We start from the raw sequence: 20,619 nt of genomic DNA on the forward strand, positions 1-20,619 counted from the left end.
GGAGACATGTCACAGTGGAGGCACAAAACAAATATCCAAGACAAAGAAATACTTCAAACGTTTTGGTTAGTTTGAGTCTATGTAAGTCGTTTTTAGTCTGTTGTATCGGATGATATTAGACATTTCAGTCCATCTACTCTATTCAAAATACACCTTGTTTGTTTCTACAAAGTTCTGTTGCCATCCTTTTAAACTTAAAAGGTCCACCTATTAAACTCCTTTTCAACCATATATTATAGTGTTTGGCTTGAAATTCCAAACATATCATGCGTTGTAGCATGCCATATACCCCTCTGTTTTAACCCTGTTTCAAAAGTGCTGATTCTGTGTCTGAAGCTCAAATACAAATGAACAGTCAAACTCCAAGCTCCTCTGTGTGTTGGTTTAACAAAAAAAACACAATGGTGTTATAGGAGGAGATTCAGGTGATTAGGTGGACAGATGTTACCTTGGTTGGTTATTGGCTAATGGTTGCACAACCCAAAAAAAACATTGTGACATCACAAAGTGGCCAAAATCTGGTTTTTATATGGATGGATCAGGACAAAGAGAGAGAGCGAGATAATCTTTTTTCCTGAAACTTTCCCGATATCTTTTTACCCAAGGGGACACATGTTTATAAAAGTGGATTTTCCATAATAGTTGACCTTTAAGTAAATAAGTTACCCTGTGTGAGGCCACTGTATTCATGATATGATGCGTGCAGAAAACCGAAGTGCTGCATTGAAAAAACAATGTGTGCATAAACAAAGCCAAACTTATCGTGAATGAAATAATGACTCGTTGCTCCATGTATTCTCGTGTGACACTGCTCCCTAAAAGCAAAAACATAGAACAAGTTAACGGAATGACTTAGAGGCAAGGTTTTTTTGTAGTCATGAAAACAGTGGCTTTTTAATGTAAACACTACATTCGATTGGTTTTTCCAGCACGGACATCCCACATGAAATAACAACCATTCACTAAAGAGGAGTAGAGGGAGAGAGAGGAAAAGAAAGCTGCACAGAAAAGCATTCACTAGGTAAAGAACAGAACAAAGAGGTTAAAATAAAAAATAATGAAGGTAACAGGAACAGAATGCCAAAGAAACAGGTATATCATGTCATTATACACAGTATTTTCTCTTTTCATAACTAGAAATCAAAAAGGCAACAAAAAGAGGTCTATATAGATAGATGATGGATAGATGAGGGATAACATAGATTAGGTATGAACAGATAACAACTTTCCAAATCCACTTATTTTGTGTGTGTGTGTGTTTGTGTGAGTGCCTGCAAGTGTGTGTGTGTTACGTGAGAACTGTGCTTTTCATTGTAGACCTGGAAGGTGTGTATTAAACTGAAAGGAGACAGAGGAAGAAAGGAGCATGACTTTATACAGCGTTGATGTGTGAACATGCGGCGTCCCTAACTAGCGGACGCAGCGAGAAACGTGCTCTCCCCAAAAAAAGTGGTTCATTTTTTCTGAAATAATAAAAAATAGATATCGTTATAATATTATACTTAATCGTTCTGAGTCAGGCTAAAGTGAGGACACGGTTCTAATGCAGGGAAACAGGCAAAACGGTAAAAGGAGGAGGGGAGGGGGGCACAGTTCAGAGCATTACAACAACACAGGGTCAGTCTGAGATCGTCGTGGTTCCATATCAGCTCGCTGTCAAACTGGAACCCTTTGCAAAACAGCTTTATTTTTAGAAAAACTGAGAAATACAGAAAAAAAACATTTCGTAGCTACAAAGCACAAGAAAGATCTTTTGAGAATATTACAGGATCATAGTGATCGTAGTCGTTCATGTTGTTAGACCCACGCTCGTTGGTTTAATTATTTTTAGTGTAGATTTGTTTTTCTTTTTTAACTGTTTGAATTCTATGTGTTACTGCAAGAATCCTCAAATCTACATGTGTTCTTTCATCCTCCGACACAACCTTTCAAAACTTATTTTTATTAGACCCCGCCCATCAGGAACCATCCCTCCCTCTCATTCTGCAGCTGCTATCCATCTTTTTGATATTTTTTTTGGTGTATTTTTTCCATCTTTTTTATTCATCTTTTGCAATTTTTATTAAAACTTTTTCTTTTTTTAAACGTATTATCTCAACAGTATCTATGTGAAGCTTTTTTTTTGTCATTTCATGAATTAACTGGTCTCTTTATACAAAGGCTTGAGTATCTCATGCTATCTGTGTCAGGGATTTGGGAGGAAGAGTAGAAGAGGAGGGAGGGAGGGGAGAGAAGGGAGGAAATCAGGACGACAGGGCGCCATGCAAAAGAAAGAGAGATGGATGAAGGTGAGAGAGTAAATGCATGGTGGTGCTGGTGTGTAAATGCAGAGAATGAGAGAGAAAGTGGTATGTGTAAGAAAGGCGATCAATCAATACATTTATTAATAAATTAAGCAAAAACCAGGAGGGAGGTTCCTCATATGGAGAATGTTAGTAGGTTATAACAGTGTGGAAGAGAGTTATAACGTTGTGTACCTGCTTCTAAAAAGCATAGCTATCTACAGAACAGTACCTGTGTTACATGGCACTGATGGGACATTTAGCACATTTCCTATTGGCTCTCAGACTCGGCCACAACTGACAGTTGGCAAATGGCTAAGGCCTGTAGTGGGAAACAAGAAGCCTCACTTCCTGTTAAATGAAAACCGGATTGGGGGGCAATAAAATGATACAACTTGTTAAAAAAAAAAGTTTTAATTTCCAAAAGGCTAATGTAAACAAAAGACTTTTGCTTAAATTGGTGTTGTCAGTTTCAGCAGGTCTCAAGTTTTGTTTTTTTTAAGGTTATCGCCGACCTGCCTGGTGATCTTTAGTGACATTTTCACACATTTCCGCAAAAAGTGTTATTACATAATCACTATACCAAGAAAAACAAATAATACACACATAAAAGGTGTCAAGGTGAGGCAAAATGTGAATAAAAATCAGTGTACAGACTGATAGTCATGTAATAAATATACACACAATCGACAAAAATAAAACAGATTCATAGTAGTAATTTAAAAAAAAAAACAGCCAAAAAAAGAACAGGTTATGTTTTTGTTAAAAACAAAAGACACAGCGGAAGAGAAAAAGAGAGCAGGACAGGGAGCGGAGGCTTTCTATGACTTTGTTCAAGACGTTTTCCAGGTCACAAGGTTTCGTCTTTTTTACTAAAACAAATGTATTTGCCTGGTAGCGGGCCCAAAAAAAAACTGGAGGAGAAGTTGAAGCGAGAAGAGAAGAGACAGGAACTAAAAACATTATATATATATTCTTTTTTATATATATGTATGCCTATTTTTTTTAAATTATCCTCAATATTAATATGTACCTAGTTGCATTTTTCTTTCTTTTTTCTTTAAATAATCAGCAGAATCATCATCGTCATCATCACCATTTCCACAGCAGTGTCAAAGGAACAGGAACGAGGAGGGGGGAGGAGGACAGGAGGGGCGAGAGAGAAGAGGGGACAAAGGCGGCGGACATTACGGGGTGTGTGGGGCGGGCTCAGTACAAGCCACACCCTCGGAGGTTGTTAGCAATGATGATGTCGGTCACGGCGTCAAACACCACCTGGATGTTTCCTGTATCCGTGGCGCAGGTCAAGTGACAGTAGATTTCCTTATTTGGAGAGCGGTTCTTGCTCTCGAACTGTGCTTGAATGTAAGCTGCTGCGTCATCGTAGGTATTGGGTCCTGGAGGGAGGAGAAAGGGACGGAGAAAATGATAGGTAAGACAATTCTTGGACAATAGAATTATATCACAATACCACAATTTTACAGTATGGTCAAATCCCTCAACACTGATTAGATTATTACCCTGTGAGGTTTCTAGAATGAGTTTGTTTTAGGCATGAGTAAGAGTGAGGCTTGCTTGTGTGTTCGCATAACGAAGACTATGTCATTAAACAAGGGAATCTTACCAAACCTCAGTAACACTACAACTTAACTCTCACAGCTATTTTCCACCTTTAAATACTATTCATACTGAAATATTGTCACTGGCCACTTTATTATGTACAGCTGTAAAACTGCTCGTTAACACAAATACCAAACAGCCAATCACATGGCAGCAACTAAATGCAATTAACAATTAGCAACGACAGTGCATCTTACCAGAGCCTGCAGATTAAAACTGTGTGCTTTTTCCAGACCCCATGGCCATTGCTGGAGTCATATCACAGATAAAAAGCAGTGGAAAAACCTCCTGCTTCCCTGACGTCTCAATGTGGTTACCTTTTGAATTCCCCGTAAGTAATGTCAACATCAGAACAATGTTACAGTTCAATATTTGGCTGCTTTCTGCCGTTGAGGAAACTAAAGCTGTGGTTTTAAAATACCCTCCTGCCAAGATCATCATCTGATATCTACAGTGGACGTTGTAGAGTAACTCATTTGATATCCTAAAACTGTTGACTTTTTCCCAGCTCTAAGTACAAGTTATGCAGGAGCAGCAACAGTAAGTTACGAGAGAAAAAGAAAGAGGTTTAAAGAAGGGGTTTTCCGCATGAGGTCAATTGATTTGCATCAAGTCTCAAGTCAGGAAATGAATGCTGTATTGATTTTAACCATTACCTTTTTTTTTTATAACCCAGTAAGAAAAATGCTGCAGTAGTAATAAAATGTGTTTTACTTGTGGGTTAAAAACACTACTCTCAGAGGCTTCTCACAGGAATCGAGTATGTGATGAGGCAGAGGAAAAGCAGGAACATGTCATATAGACTGACTGTGATTATCAAGGCAGTTGGAAAACACACAAAGCATTAATGGATCAGCTGAGAGAGCTGTGTGTGTGGGAAAGAGAGCAGGAGACAGCTCTCACTTTCCATCAGTTTCTTCTCTCTTCATGGCTGATGAAGTGTGACTGTCTCCTGCTCTCTGAATCACAATCCTTTCCTTTTCCCTGCCAATTCTAGATCTGACTGTCACCTCCACGTGAAAAAATCTGCTCTGTTTTTCTCCCCCTCACAGCTTCTCAGCTTGTAGCCCCTAAACCCCCCCCCCAGTAAATCAATGCTCATGTAGATTGGTAAGTCACACAGTTCTTTCATCAGGCAACATCAAACATTGCTTTCGGCTAACACCTGATAATTCACACTGACACAACGCTGTGAACAGCTGCTTTGATTAAATGTGACACATTTTTACAACTCAAAGTGGTTTACAACTCAGTGACAGTTAATGGCCGGATCGGTTCTCGAAGCAGGAACAGTAAAAACAAACTTATCTCCAAATGTTGTAAAGCTATTTCACTTCACAGATTGAACTGCTGTTAGTCATTCATACTTTACATCATCTATTTTAAGCTAGTGTTCCTCTCTACACACTTGCCTCCTATTTTAGGGTTTCTGCAAGCAGGCAGTAACATTATAGAGCTGTGAACGTAGCAGTGTGCTGTGGGTGCAGTTTAGTGCAGCACCTCAAGACCCAAGTCAAGTTCCTGTGTCCTGCTTGCCACCTGCTGGGTTAGCCCTTAAGCTACCAACTTAGCATCACTGACGGCCTGCTGGTATTTTAAGTAGAACAACTATTCAGAATAGCAACAAGCTGCTCCCCCTGGTTTTAGCTTAACCGCGTCAAATAACCGACGGAAATGGCCACCCTTACGACTTTTCTGGTGGTAACTTTGAATAACCTTCATTTCAATCGGATTAAATGTTTTCTCTAACTGTTTGAAAACATAAAATTGTAAGTTATGTCTTATGTCAGGAAATACACAGTTGAGAAGATTCATAGCCTACACCCTTCACGTTTGTACTGTAAATAAAATAACAACAGAAAGGGAGGAGAAGCTAGCCTTGCTATGCCCACAGAAAATAAAAGTCCTCCTACCAACAACATTCCAACTCATAAATGACCTTGAAACTTTTTGTCTCGATTAAACAAAAACAACATAAAAGGTCAATTATTCAACTTTAGCAATGCTGGTAGGTTTATTTTGAAATTGTTGGACAAAGCCAGACTAGCTTGTACCCAGGCTTTATGCTAAGCTAGGCTAACAACTGCAGCTGGGCTGTAATATTAAACAGAAATTGGTGTTAACTGTGAAACAATTTTGTTAAAGCTGCGCTAGTCGAACTTGTAACAGTCGTGTTGTTTTGCACTCGTCCGCAGATAAGAAACCTCTTTCCTCAGTACTGTGAGTGAAGCTAAAACGGTAAAGCAGGGTTCTTTTCTCATTTTATCCCCTTAGAAATTGATTAGTCAATTTATGGTAAATCAGGCTCCTTTTAAGTCTTAATAATTGGATTCATTTTTACTGGTTGGCAGCTTTTTGTCTTCTCCAAGAAATCAATTCTAAGCACCTGTCACGTGTCAGTGCTGCTTACGTGTTATGAGAGCTATGCACTTAGGATAACTTTTTTTTTTTCCTACCTGTGTATTCGGGGAAGCAGATGCTGAGTGCAGACTTCTTGATCTTCTCTGCAAACAGATCCTTTTTGTTGAGGAAGAGGATGATGGAGGTGTCGATGAAGAACTTGTTGTTGCAGATCGAGTCGAACAGCATCAGAGACTCATGCATGCGATTCTGTGGGGGAAGAAAGAAGAAAAAGGGGGGGGGAGAGAAAGGAAGAGAATGAAATAAAAGAAGGATGACATGGAGGAAGGAGGAGAGAGGAGAAAGATGACAAGGAAGGGACAGAGAGTGAGGAAAGAAGGGAAAAGTTAAAGTTATAATCAATCTTAAAGTAGGAAAGAAAATTGTTAAACCCCTTTTACTCAAAAAAGAAGAGAACATTGTAGCACCATGGCGTCTTTCTTTCTCTCAATTACAACTTCAGCAAAAGAGAGAGGAAAGGGGGGGATATTATTTAAGATAAAACATTTTCTGAAAAAGTATAGTGCTTGTGGATCCCTAATTAAATTCAGTACAACATTACAGACACAGCTACCACATATGGGGTGATTCATTTGTCTCACTAACACCACCAAGAAACAGCGAGGGTTTTCGTGTATTAAAGTGTTCATTTAATCTTTTGCAACATTTACAATCAATAATCACACTGAAGCATAATACACAATTGGGAGAGTGCAAAAGAGCAGCAAATGAAAAACATGCACACACACAATCATTAGGTCAGGAAAATAATCACACACAATATCAAGATACTTATGTGGTACTTTATTGTCATTTGTCTTATGTATAAATACAACGTTCAATAAATTATCACAGCAGTGAGCGAGATACAGCAGATATATTTTACTTACAGTGCTCAATACGATACCCCACCCGCACACATACATACACACACACATACAATAAACAAGCTTGTAGATTTAGCTGTATGACCTGTACAGTATAGATTGGTTGGTATTGACAGAGTGGTTAAATAAAGTGGACATTGGAGGGCTGAAGGCTAAAAAAGCAACAGCAGTAAGGGTTTAGAGGAAGCTAAATGTGAGGACTTTCAGCAGCTCATACTCTGCCTCCTTTATTCGACACAGGTTCATTACAGCCACGTGCCCTGCAGCTTTCTCAATCCCCTCCCAGTCTAGAATAGGATCTCCCTGGCTGTGTTGAGGCTCACAAGTGCTCATTATATCAAGTGGCAACAAAACATAATATACGACAACTTTTACAGGCGAAGCATTTACAGGCAAAAAAGGCAAACACCCACTTCTAGTTCTTAAGACAGGAAAAAGGGAGCTCATTCCAATCTCCAAAATTCAGTCAAGAAGGTTTGGCTGCTTTTTGGGGATTTTAGAAACTGTTTATGTTGCCGAGGCATTGAATTGGCACATGGTGCTAACACTTCTTTTGTGCCACCACCTGCTCTCCATATAAATAAGGACCTTTGTTACATGAATAGACCACTGATTGTGTTACGTTACAGTTACCCGTACACCGATTAGCCTGACTTCAGACCACATCACCAACAGATCTCTCTGTCGCTGCAGGAGTGTATTATTTATGGCCGGTATTGAAGGGGACAAATGACGTTACCCACTATCCTCTCTGGTTTGCCCTGATTATTATTATTTTTCACTTGTTGGAGATTCATTTGAGAGGATTAGGTGTTAAGGTTGGCACATGATGGACTACAACTTTCTCATTTTAAGTGGTTTATTTTAATACCAGTGAGTATATTTTATCTGGTTCAGTAAACCAGCATTTATTACGAAAAATGTAAGTAATTCCAATGGCCACAATTAGTGGACGATCTCAAAGGGGCGTAGTTGAGGCATTTTAAGTTAAATTCTGGTGAATTTTGTCAAAAGAAATCAGATCTTATTGTTTATTAGGTGACTTAAATAGCATATGAATTCAAAAATACTACCCAAAAAGCTGCTCAATTTAAGTAGGTATGACATTAATTTAAGTATGCAAGACATAGTAATGTTCCTTTAAATTCACTTGCATGCATCTAATTCACTACTAAAGAATCAGTGGAGCAGAAACATGGATACGTCCTGTGCTCTGCACTGCCTGAGGTTAACACCAGCACGAAAGAAGCTAGAGGAGACAAAGCTCCAACACTACGCAGCCATTGTTACCCCGAGGGCAAAAACAAATGTAGGCATATCCTTTCAGCTGCATGTGAATTGGAGCTTGCCATCTTACTGTGGATAATAAATTCACCAGCACATTGTTCCACAGCTCATGTCGACTGCTGGCTGCTCTTTAGGCTTTCAGGCAGAAAAATAGGTACATGAATGTACAAAAAGAAAAGCATCCCCCACAGTAACCTGCGGTGCATTAGGTGAGGAAGCTGATCAACAAAATGATTCATACAACACAGTAGCAAGGCATTTAGGATGGATAACTTGTGTAATTTGATTTAGTGGTCCTACTGATTCCGATGGTACCATCGGAATGCAAACGTTAAAATAATGGCAATAACAGTTTGCTTGGTAATTTCAGTATACTGCATCCAAAACGACCTTGAAATGGAGGCAGAAATGCTCAGCATGTCTTCTACAGTATGGACATTCCCATTAGAGGAAAGAGAAGTTAAGAAGTGCATTCATAGACTGCTTTTATGTGATCTTATTTGTACTTATTTTCGGGACAAACCATTATGATGTTTTATGCATATTTCAAGCTGTATTTATAAAGGCAATGCACAAAGCTAATTTTACCTTGTCATTATATAATACATTTCAGGAGAGAAGATTACAAAGTAAGAAGCCTGCAGCAGCAGTGGCCGGCTTTATGTTTGGCATCAGAACCAAAAAAACATCTGAGGCTTTCTGGTTGGATATGGGGGTATTTTTTGGCATTTGGAAGTCCCCTGGGTGAGTTAGTGCCTTCAGTGTATATGCGTGTGTCGAGAGCCTATGTGTGGAAAGGGTAGACTGGTGCCTTCTGGGTAATTTATCCACAGATACTGTCTCACCACAACCTCCCATGGGCTGATGTTGTCACACACACACACACACACACACACACACACACACACACACACACACACACACACACACACACACACACACACACACACACACACACACACACACACACACACACACACACACACACACACACACACACACACACACACACACACACACACACACACACACACACACAGTAACTACATTCCATAACTGAATAAAATCGGTAGCATGACCAACAGTTTGATGTGGATCTGTTATTGTTGCCACAGAACGGTCGCTGATGTAATCTACGTTTAAGAAACTAAAATTGCGTTTTCGAGCAGAGGGAGAAATGGCCTTCCTGTATGAGTGTGGGGGGGGTTAGGGTTAGTGGGGAAAGTGGTATGAAGCAAATGCCCTGTTCATAAATAATTGAAGAAGCAGAGAGCAATCATAAACACACTCAGCTCAGTCTACAACAGAGTCCTTAGGACCAAACAAGCTCAGTTCCGTTATATAAACTGTTGCTTATAAAGAGAGGAGGGAGGTGCTCATGATATGTTCCTGGTATTTAATGCATCTCTTTGGCTTTTAATGTCAACACTCTCACTTGGACTGATCCCCCACAACACTTTTAATGTTATCTAAATCACAGTTCAACCATACAGCAGCTTTGGGACAACTGCTATCTAGCACAAATTGGGGTTAAAACAATAGTCACAAGGTCGACATTCACTCTCTCAAAGCTCACCTTAAAAGAGAGACGGACAATTGTGATACTGCACTGCAGCACCATACAATGAATGTGGCCCCAGGGCCCTTTAAAATCAATGCTTCTTTTGAAGCATTATATGGGAATGGTTGAGTCAGAACACCTCTTCTTGTAGTACTTAATTGAGAGTGATTTTATACAAGTCCCTCATATGCTATAACAGGAGAGCTTTGGAAAATCAATTCTTAAATACGACTAGGTGACGTCCACTGGGAGGAAAGAGGACGGACGAATAAAGAGCAACTTCCTCGCTACAATTTTAGTCAACGTGGAAGGTAGAGGCTTAAGAAACAAAATGATGCTGCCTAATGGAGTATAACTACTAATAATACAATCTCAATTACATTCTTCTATAGGGACCAAACAAAAATGTACTCAAGCCTAAGGCACTAATGACACTTTTCCTTTGTGACATGGAAACACCCTTTAGGTCTGCTGTATGAACTTCTGTTTGGTAGTTTTCAATAAAATGAGAAGCAACCATTGCTCAAACCATGACTGATGCTGGATAGCTTTCAACATGACATACACAAATATATTTTTGTTTGTTCCAAATGTGTTTTCATATTTCTTAAAGCCTACATTTATATGAAGCATCTATCACATTATTATAATGGCATGAGATTTTGATTGTAGAAAAACAAACTGGAAATAAAGGGGGCATATTCAGACAACGGCCTTGTTTAATATTTGGATTAATAAAGCATTTTCCAAATGATCTACTCTGACAATCCCTCTCCTCCCACAGGTTTTGAGTGAGGCTTTGCTGCTGATGTATTGATGCCGAAAAGACTGTGTATGTTTCTCTAAGAACAGGACTAGATGGAGACTCTGTCATTCATACTTGCTGAGGCACTAAGCAAGGCATCAAAATGGGCAATATTAAACCAATGACCTACTAATTGTAATTATATAAAATGCATACGGCTATGAGAGAATACAGAAAATATTGAACAATTTGAAATGATTAGTTATCATGTTATATCATCATTCTTATTTTGGAAATGTCTATTTGTCTTTCAGTGACAGGTCCAAGCCTGTGAGCAGGCTCAGCAAAAGGCTATCATATACAAAAAACACGTTTGATTGGTAAATTCATATTCACTTCACATGACCAATTCAATTTGACTTCATCTAATAATTCCACAATGTTTGCTGTTCTATCTTTGTGATGATTGAATTCATCATGTCGGACTGATTAAATACTGATTACTTTGGAGCTCCGTAGTTAACAGAGCACATCCAAGTGCAACAAATACAGTCAGACACCGTCATTGCACCACAGACATCAGAGCAAAACAAATAACACAATCCATACCAAATAATGCAGCAGGCTCTCACAAAAGCTACTTTTTCTTCTTGGTCGACTGGACATACCACAGTTAAATCTCATTCACACAATAGTCTTAAGATCATCTTTCAAACATAAACTGAGATTTAATTCAACTTGACCTGATTAAGGATTGTTAAAAAACACATGTATATTGAGTTTTATATCTGCCCTCCATGTGACTAAAGTCCAATGCAAAGGCAATTAAATGAAACTGTATAGAAATACATTGTAGTAGAGGAGTGATTCTCATGATAAAAGCTGCTTGCACCACAAGTCAACCTGTAATGTTGGCTGCAGTTATCTAGCCATCCATCTAGTTCTTTGAGTAAGCAAGTCTCAGCCGGGAACAGTGTATCCCTGAAGAAAGGAGTTCTGCACGGTTTAAGCAGTGCACTAGCAAACAATTTGTACAAGAAGTTGCACATTAACTGCAGTTGGTTCTTTTCTAGGTAAAAAAGGCACATACATTTAAAAAAGTCTCAACCAACCAATCAACCAATTCATTATTTAAGAGTCAACTTGGACCAATAGCCAGCCTTTTGGGAAAACACCGGCTATCATATGATGACATGACAAATAAGGGCCATCCTATGTGGTACAAACTAATAAACAGGCATCCTGCATCTATTGGCTGATATCTAACTGAATCATCAGTACAAGCCACACCCCCGCAGGTTAATTGCTATGATGACATCAGTGACGGCATCAAAGACAAATTGGATGTTGTTGGTGTCTGTAGCGCAGGTCACATGGGGGTACACCTCTTTGCTGGGGGACTTGTTCTTGCTCTTGTACTGACACATGATGTAGTCTATTCCCTCCAAGTAAGTGTCTGGACCTGCAGAGAGAGACAAAGAGAGAGTGATGACATATAGTGGGAGTCAGGTGAAGGCTCCAAAGCTGTTGTCATCTGTATTTTTAAATCAGTGGGCGGTCCTACATTATCCACATCAGCAGTATTTTTTAATCAAACCATAACCTTCCACTTTCTAGCTCAGCACACATTCTGCTGACTGCAGATGCTTTAATGAATATAAAACATTGACTTTCTGTACAAAATGGAAAGATGACAAAAGAATTGTGATTAGAAAACCTCATGTATCTGTATGGTTGGCAACGTTGCCTGTTTGTGAATATCGCCATGTATCATAGTCTTTAAACAGCCACACTGACATATGAGGAGCCAAAAGGGTGGAACCATTATTCATACTGTATACTGATTCATTTTACAGCAGGGTACATTTGGTGTTTTGTGGATTGAATCTATAGCTTTTATTTGATGTAAAGCTGTTGGAACAAATTTGATCAATATGTCACTACCATCTCGTTGGCTCTCAGCCAGTCACAGAACTGTGTTTGTCTGTCGGGATAGGCACGAGGTCTGGCCATGTAAAAAGGATGAAGAGAGGGGAAGAAAAAGAGGAGGAAACCAGTTTGGAATCCTAATGGTGTCTTTCTCACAGTCTGGCTATGCTCTCTCTTGCTTTCCCACAGTCTTGCTTTGTCTATTTTCTCCTTTTTTCCCCCACACTCTTTCTGGTTCTCTTACATTCTGTTGTTTTCCCCCGTGTCATCTTATTTTCTCCTGCATCTAACACATTCAAGCTTTTCTGCTTTGGAAACCTGGTCATACGCCTGGTTATATTCACTCAGTTACTTTTTTGACTCCTTTGTTTTGTTCCAGAGTCTGAGCCTATTGTCCCTTTTCTGCTTCCTTAAATGTTCTGTTTCCCATAACGTCTATGTGTGCCTCCTATTCATTTATTCTTCTTCACACAACCCTTTTGTCCGTTTTCTCAGAGAAAATTAGCCTTTTTTACGGATAATTGATCCCTTTTGCGTATTTGCTGCCAGATTCACCTATTTATGTTTTTCTATGGATTCTTTCACTGGGCTGATAAGAAATGTTTTGAGTTCAAAATGCAGAGAACTGCTGTGATAAAGGCCGGGGTTTAACAAAGAGGCATTAAAGTGAATATTTGCACATTGATTAATTGTTACTTAAAGTCAGAACTGTTTGTCTTTCCTAAATCTGGAATGCCTCTTCGTATCCAAACCACTTTACAGTATAGCATTTGACCTAGTTATAGAGTATCCCTATAAGGTTCATGAATATATACCAGGGTACTCGGGGAAGCAGACGGACAGTGGTGACTTGCTGATCTTGCTTTCGAAGAGATCCTTCTTGTTGAGGAAAAGGATGATGGAGGTTTCGTTAAACCACTTGTTGTTGCAGATGGAATCAAAGAGCTTCAGAGATTCGTGCATGCGGTTCTGTAGAAGGGAAAAGGGTTAATTGGGCTTTAGAAAACACTCTTCTGGGTTGACTATTGATCACAAATTCAAACTTAAAGAACTAACCAGACAAGAATACAGAATTTGTGCAAATATTTTCAGAAAACACATGCAGACAGATGAAGAACCCATACTGCATACACACCATTAAAACACAAAGAGGAACATTAGAAAGCAGAACAGAAGTACTGAGGGGTTCCTCATGTCTATGGACACATCATTTCCTGCTGCGTGTTGAGTGTTTATTTGTGTGTGTGTGTGTGTGTGTGTGTGTGTGTGTGTGTGTGTGTGTGTGTGTGTGTGTGTGTGTGTGTGTGTATGTGTTTGTGTATCAAAGCAGCAGTAATAGCAATTATTAGTAAGCTGGGTGTTTCAGCTGTGTTAAAAAAAGCCATGCACTTGTATCTTTAAAGCTGCTGCGTTCTTTAACCGTCTATTGTCACCCTGACTCAATGAGAGCTTAAAGTTACCCTGTGGAGTTCTGACCACTAGGGGCAATGTTGCAATGCATTATAGAGGAAGCTCTCTTTTCGGAGTGCATTAGGCATTCTGCAGCATGTGCTTCAGGACATAACCTGCTCACAGTGAACAGAAGTTTATGTAATCTGCAGAGGCAACAAAAGTTTTTACAGGTAATAAATTATAAAGGCTGCAGCGTACCGATGAATGAAAATAACACCAAACAGGCCGATGGAAGTGATGCACCTTTCAATTAGCTTTTCACATTTAATTTTGAGTGTTTTACCTTTGGACAACGCATTTTATGTGAGAAACACTAAACGTTTACAATGAATGCTCCACAGGATATATAAAGAATGGTATAAAAACAAGATTTAAAGCATAGATGCAAATATAAATGTTAAATAAGCATCTGAAATGAAACTAATACAAATAAAAACTTAAAGAAATATGCTTAAACCATTAATGATTAAATCAAATTTAGTAGCTTGCACTATTTTCATCGTTAGGCACTTTTTATATGCAAGTATATCATAGGATTTTTTATCCTGAATTGAGTTGTTAGCCATGGTGGTGTGCCTTTTTAGCTAAAGGGCTTCATAAATCAGTGTACCATGACTAATTATCACCAAAATCCAAAGCTCTGTTAACTAATCGGTGGAAGGAGTAAAACACACAAGTGTTGGTTTGCCTTTTTAATGCTCATGCAGCCCCCCTAAAACATTATAATCAATAAAGAAACCTATACATACTGCATGTAAAAGTGCTTAGTGATGAAAATGTATACGACTGATTATTTTCAAGAATGAGTTGAAAGCAGCTTCTCTCTGGATATGATGCAGTGTGGCCTGCAAAACCATCAAACAATCAGAATAGAGGAAACTAGATGTAGCCTTACATACAACACAATGACAAAGAGGATGGATGGATGGATAGATGGATAGATGGATGGATGGATAGATGGATAGATGGATGGATGGATAGATGGATGGATGGATGGATGGATAGATGGATATATAGATAGATAGATAGATGATAGACACACACACACACACTTTAATTACTTAGTTCACAAACAGAGAGAGGCACTGCTTCCAACTCATGGTAAGTGTATTAACCTATGGGGAGGTTTCGTACCTGTCTGTGGGTGGAGCATCTGTAGAAGATCTGACTGTTGATTGGTTAGAGAGGACAGTCGATGGCGAGAGTGACAGGAGGAGTGGAAGGAGCCAGAGATGCTGCAGGACGGAGCTTAGAGCAGGAACAGAAAATGCAAGGGGCCCGCTCACCCACCCACGTCCTACTTCCTTTACCACACACACACACACACACACACACACACACACACACACACACACACACACACACACACACACACACACACACACACACACACACACACACACACACACACACACACACACACACACACACACACACACACACACACACACACACACACACACACACACACACACACACACACACACACCCCCCCCCTACTGCTGAAAAGAAGTGTTTAGAGGCAGAAGGACAGGAATTTATCCAGAGAAGATGTCATCTTGTGTGTGTGTGTGTGTGTGTGTGTGTGTGTGTGTGTGTGTGTGTGTGTGTGCTTTTCTTAAACTAGACCAGGAGATGCAGAAGAACACACAATGCAAGCAGTTCTTTATCAGAAAGAAGGGATTTACAAAGCAGCAGCAGTTTGTGTTGTACTGCATGTGTGTGTACATTTCTATAGAGCACATTGATGTTTACATTGATATAAGTGTAAACATGTAGCATGGAGCCAGTGAGGGGCTCTTCTACTCCATATTGCCCCCTTTGAAATGAAATACATTTACAAACAGACAAACAGTTCTGTCACCATTTTGCTCCGACAAAACCATACCATTTCAAACAGGTATCGCAAATGACGGGGTAATGATAGGTGTTGAGAACTCTTAACAAGCCCTGCATTGTTCAGTAAGACACATCCAAATTGTAACAACCCAGGTTAGCTACAGCAGATAAGAAGCAAATGAACTCATAATTGGATAACACTGTTAAACTAGCATCTGAAATGCTAAAACAAAATAACTTTCAAAAAACTATATTTGAACCCTTAAAGACTAAATACTTTTCAGTAGTTTGTTCTTTCTTCGTTATGTACTTTCTTAGCTTCTTAGGTCATGTAGTTTGATGTACATTACCTAAGGAGCTAAGAAGTGACTTAACTTGTGTACATTTTGGCAAATCATAATAAATGAGTCATTTATTTAATGCTGCTAATCAGGGTCCATGTCAAATTAATTTCAGTTATTAATTCATTAGTAATTATAATGATAAACTGCTGGGAAGTTATGAAAATGGCATATACAAATCTGAATTTTCAGGATCATACTTTGGATATTATAATGTTGAAACCAGTGTCAACCGGAAAAGAGGGAACAAAAGAACAGTAGTTAGGGTTATTCACCTTGTATGATGAGTACTGCAATATGAACAATTACTTTGTTTCACTTGATGCTAAAATATAAATGTGAATGTCACCATCTATGGCTTTTCTAATTCTCCGGTGACTGAGATTTTTGATTATTTAATAACCTCTATCAGTTCTAGGAGGGAAACTCCAGAGGTTTTTCAAAAAATATATAGTATGAAGGTGCTGACGTCACTTCCGGACACATTTAGGGCCTTGCATCTAATGCATTAGTGCGAAGCGGCAAGTAATAATTTCCTCATGTCTTAAAGCTGCTTAGTCGTATATCGCACCTCAAACAACAAATAAACGGATTATTTACCTCTTCTACAGAACAAAGGAGAGTAAAATAAACTATCTAATTCAGAAATCACAGTTTCAGTGCGATCCTGCTGCCTGCCTGCCCCTCGTCCACCAGCAGACTCACCGGACATCCATCCCCTACTTATTCAGAGCTCCGAAAAAAAAACAACTGCCATCTGACAGTCTATTCGACTTTCGAATTTTCACATTTTTGGAGTAATATTGTTTTCTAGCATCACTTAACACATTTAGCACAGCGCCCCTGTTTCCTGGCTTACACAAAACACTGAACTGTGTCACATGATTTCTATATAAACACCATTGTGTACTCAAACAGTGTTACATGCATAAGAAGGCAATGTTTTTATGTAAAGTAATGACTCTGAAGTTGGCTTTATAATAATACACACCTCCTAAGAAACACTGAGTATAAATGACTTGTATTATCTTACTTTAGAGGGCTGGCATATTAAGTAGAGAAATCAACCTTTAGGTACCGTTAATACAAGAATAGTCTTATGTGAGAAAGCTTGCATTATAATTAAACTCATGGTGTGTTAGTTTCAATGAACTACCCAAATGAATATATGTATTACTATATCATGATGGGGGAAGGGTATTCTAATCTTCCCTGTCTGATTGTAGAACACCTTTACGGTCTGTATCACATGCCCTGAAAGTGACTGACAGAGGATGTGGGCGCCTTCCAAAAACAAATATTTGGTAATTTGCCTGGTAATTATAAACACCCACGCTACTGTTTGCTCTTCAATAATAAAAGCTAAATGTTGACCAAACCACTACCTCAAAAACAGACCTTCTATTACTGTTGACTGAACATGAATACATGAGGGATGCTTATGCAGGGCCTTGACTTTTGTTTTGTTTGTAATCGTGATTTGTTAATAACTTTTTGTTACACCTATTTTGACATAAGTTGCTTTGTGTTCATCTATTTACAGTTAGTTTGCAGGCCGAGTCGGGGAAAAGGCTATAAAAGAAATACATCAAGGTCTCATGCCGTGTTCATCACCTCCACTAACCTAAAGGCGGATGTACTTTAGGCAGTCGTACAAAATAAGGTTAAAATCTCTTAAGCTTGTGTTTGTCAAAAACCTAATTTTCAGAAGTCAAACCACAAACAGAAAAAAGATGAAGGAACTAAAGGTGGGGTATTGCAAACTCATTTTTGGGTTTCACAAGTCATTACTGCACTACTCTATTGAAGTATTATCAGAGGAACACATTGGTATCTTTAGTTCATATTTTCCCCGAAAATACTCCCTGTTAATGATTTGTAGAGCGGAGAAATTTCCTGATATGAAACCCAATAGAACCTGTACTTAAGATATCACCATGACCTTTCACAGCCTTCATTTAGAGACTGTTTATGAATGGATATTTCCCCTCTTCATCTCACATTATCCTGGTGCTCCGAGCTCACAGGGAGGCCTGATGACATCTGCATAAATAGAGCAGCTCCTGAGCATAATTTCCTGTGCTGGAATCCTCCGAGGATACACTTCAGGTTATATAAATAGCAGTGAGCACCATGCATTCAAATCAGCTCATTTGTTTTAGGTTACAAACAACGTATTTCCATGGCAGGGGGGTAGCCTGTAGCTGAGAACATGATCTCATTGAGGGTAACCGTTTCCAGAACCTTATAAAACCAAATATCAGATGAACAGACTTTAACTTCCCATTATTAAAAACAGGTCATTTGCTTTGCCTTGTTCTCAAAATGGGATTTGCATGTTTGCTAAACAAACAAGTCCAACATGTATTTAGAGTATGTCCTTCAGCGGTGTTCTGTTGATTTATGCACATGTTTGTTTGGGATACCGGAGGATCACTGTGATGATTTAAAACTAGACATTTTAATAGATGCTAAATAAGAGTATGGATCATTGCTATTACATTCTGGAAAATGCAAACTAAATGTAAATATTAGACTTTTCTATGACTAGTTTAGCAGCTGCACCACAGCAATGTCTCCCTCCCTGTTTCAATCTTTTACACAGGGTGTGGATGTTATGTCAGATTAAACATCAATTCTACAAATAGAACAGGTCTTTCCTAATGTTTATAAAAGGACCACAAAGCGACAATAAGAGTATCAGTGGGACAGGGATAGAGGGACAGGGTGAAAGAGAAAATATACACATGACCATCTGTCCTTACCGTGGTCTCGTCCTCGTGCAGCACCTGGTCGTATCCGCTGAGTGCCACGCAGAAAATAATAGCTGTGACGTCCTCAAAACAGTGGATCCACTTCTTCCTCTCCGACCTCTGACCTCCCACATCAAACAGCCTGATTGGAGAGACAGACGTGAATGAATACACACCCAAATCATGACCTTCGGAGGAATACTGCAGAGCTGAAACTGTCAAGCAACAAAAGAAGCACACTCGAGTAAAAGTTCCTAACCTGTATCTGAACCCTAACAAATCTTTTCCATCTAGTAATTCATGTTTCCACAAGCCTGGAATGACCTCTCTCATGTATAAGCTGTATTTTTGTGGTTTTTATAGAACTCTACACAAACCACTAACAGCGGGGAGGGAGTCTAAAGTGAAGTGAAGCCATTTCCACATGTGATGGGTATAATGGTCGGTAGGTTGAAGGGTTACACCCAGTACACAAACACTGCTGTCTCCCACACACTCCCTGACTGCCAGTAATAACAATTGAGCTGGAAATATTTAGGCTTCTCAACAAAAAAACACACACCCAGCACACGCCTACTCAAAAGCGAGAGTAACAGCATCATCCAGGAGGAACAATATATCTCTGCTGGTTTAAATTGAGTGTGCACACAGTGTCCATGATAAAGGTTGGGACAGAAACAGTGGATGTCAGATGGTACATCGATCCAGAAACATAATTGGTGTGTACAGTTTGTTAACCTTCTCCCCTCTGTATGTCTGTCGATACTTTGTTGTGTGTGTATGCAGATGGGCAGAAAAGGGGCAGGTATATGGTAATTCAATTAGAAAACGCCTTGCCATTACTTTCTCTCTTTTTTCTCCTCCTACCATCACAACACACCCCTCGACTCGGTCACCATTCCCACAGCGCCGTGCTCTAATTGAATCAGATCTCATTAAAATGACACACATAAATATAGGCACTTGTTTAAAGCATTTCCTCTGATTAATTACACACTGGAGCTCCTACTGTAGCCTGGATAAGTAAGTAAAGGCAGTATGGATCACAGTAAGATAAATGTCCATATCCATGTTCAAACTGACCTGAAGTGGAGGTTTTTGAAGGTAAAGTGTGTCTCGACGATGCCTGTGGTCTTCACTCGGGTCCTCAAGATGTCCTGCTCTGTGGGCTGGTAGTCTGCTGCACCAATCCGGTCTAGGCTGTCTAGGTAGCTGCACACACAAAGACAAACATGATTGTTAATTGCCAGAAAGGCACTTCTAGTTTAGTAACCGTAACAAGAAGTGATAAGCCTGTCAAACTTTGGATTCCTCCAAATGTGGAAGGGGTGAAAATGAGGCTCCAGTGAGAGACATACTCAGCAATTAAAGAGTTTGAATGACTGTGTCTTTTTAGCCCTTTCTTGTCCTTGGAGTACATCATTAACAGTAAGCTTTCCATTTGAATTTGCTACATTTACACTGCAGGATGTGGCCGATGTCAAACAAGGTACATTTTTGTCTTGTAATATCACAACAGCATT

The 20,619-nt window shown here is 39.3% G+C and overlaps 1 protein-coding gene across 2 annotated transcripts in view; it reads right to left on the minus strand.

Annotated features, from left to right (window-relative positions):
* Positions 1–1,999: 1,999 nt before the first annotated feature.
* The window catches only part of gnao1a (guanine nucleotide binding protein (G protein), alpha activating activity polypeptide O, a), a 91,735-nt gene continuing 73,115 nt past the window's right edge, over positions 2,000–20,619 (minus strand). Inside the window, exons 5-8 of one of the 2 annotated variants that reach the window (XM_063896847.1) lie at positions 20,180–20,308; positions 19,109–19,238; positions 6,359–6,512; positions 2,000–3,679 (exon numbers count right to left, since the gene is read on the minus strand). In XM_063896847.1, coding sequence (XP_063752917.1) covers positions 3,492–3,679; positions 6,359–6,512; positions 19,109–19,238; positions 20,180–20,308 — 601 coding nt within the window. In that variant the 3' untranslated portion in view covers positions 2,000–3,491. Of the gene's footprint in view, positions 3,680–6,358; positions 6,513–7,085; positions 12,245–13,526; positions 13,681–19,108; positions 19,239–20,179; positions 20,309–20,619 lie in introns of those variants that run through there. The other variant, XM_063896844.1, reaches the window with a different exon arrangement.

This window comes from Eleginops maclovinus, chromosome 2 (genome assembly GCF_036324505.1).
Source record: "Eleginops maclovinus isolate JMC-PN-2008 ecotype Puerto Natales chromosome 2, JC_Emac_rtc_rv5, whole genome shotgun sequence".
NCBI lineage: Eukaryota > Metazoa > Chordata > Actinopteri > Perciformes > Eleginopidae > Eleginops > Eleginops maclovinus.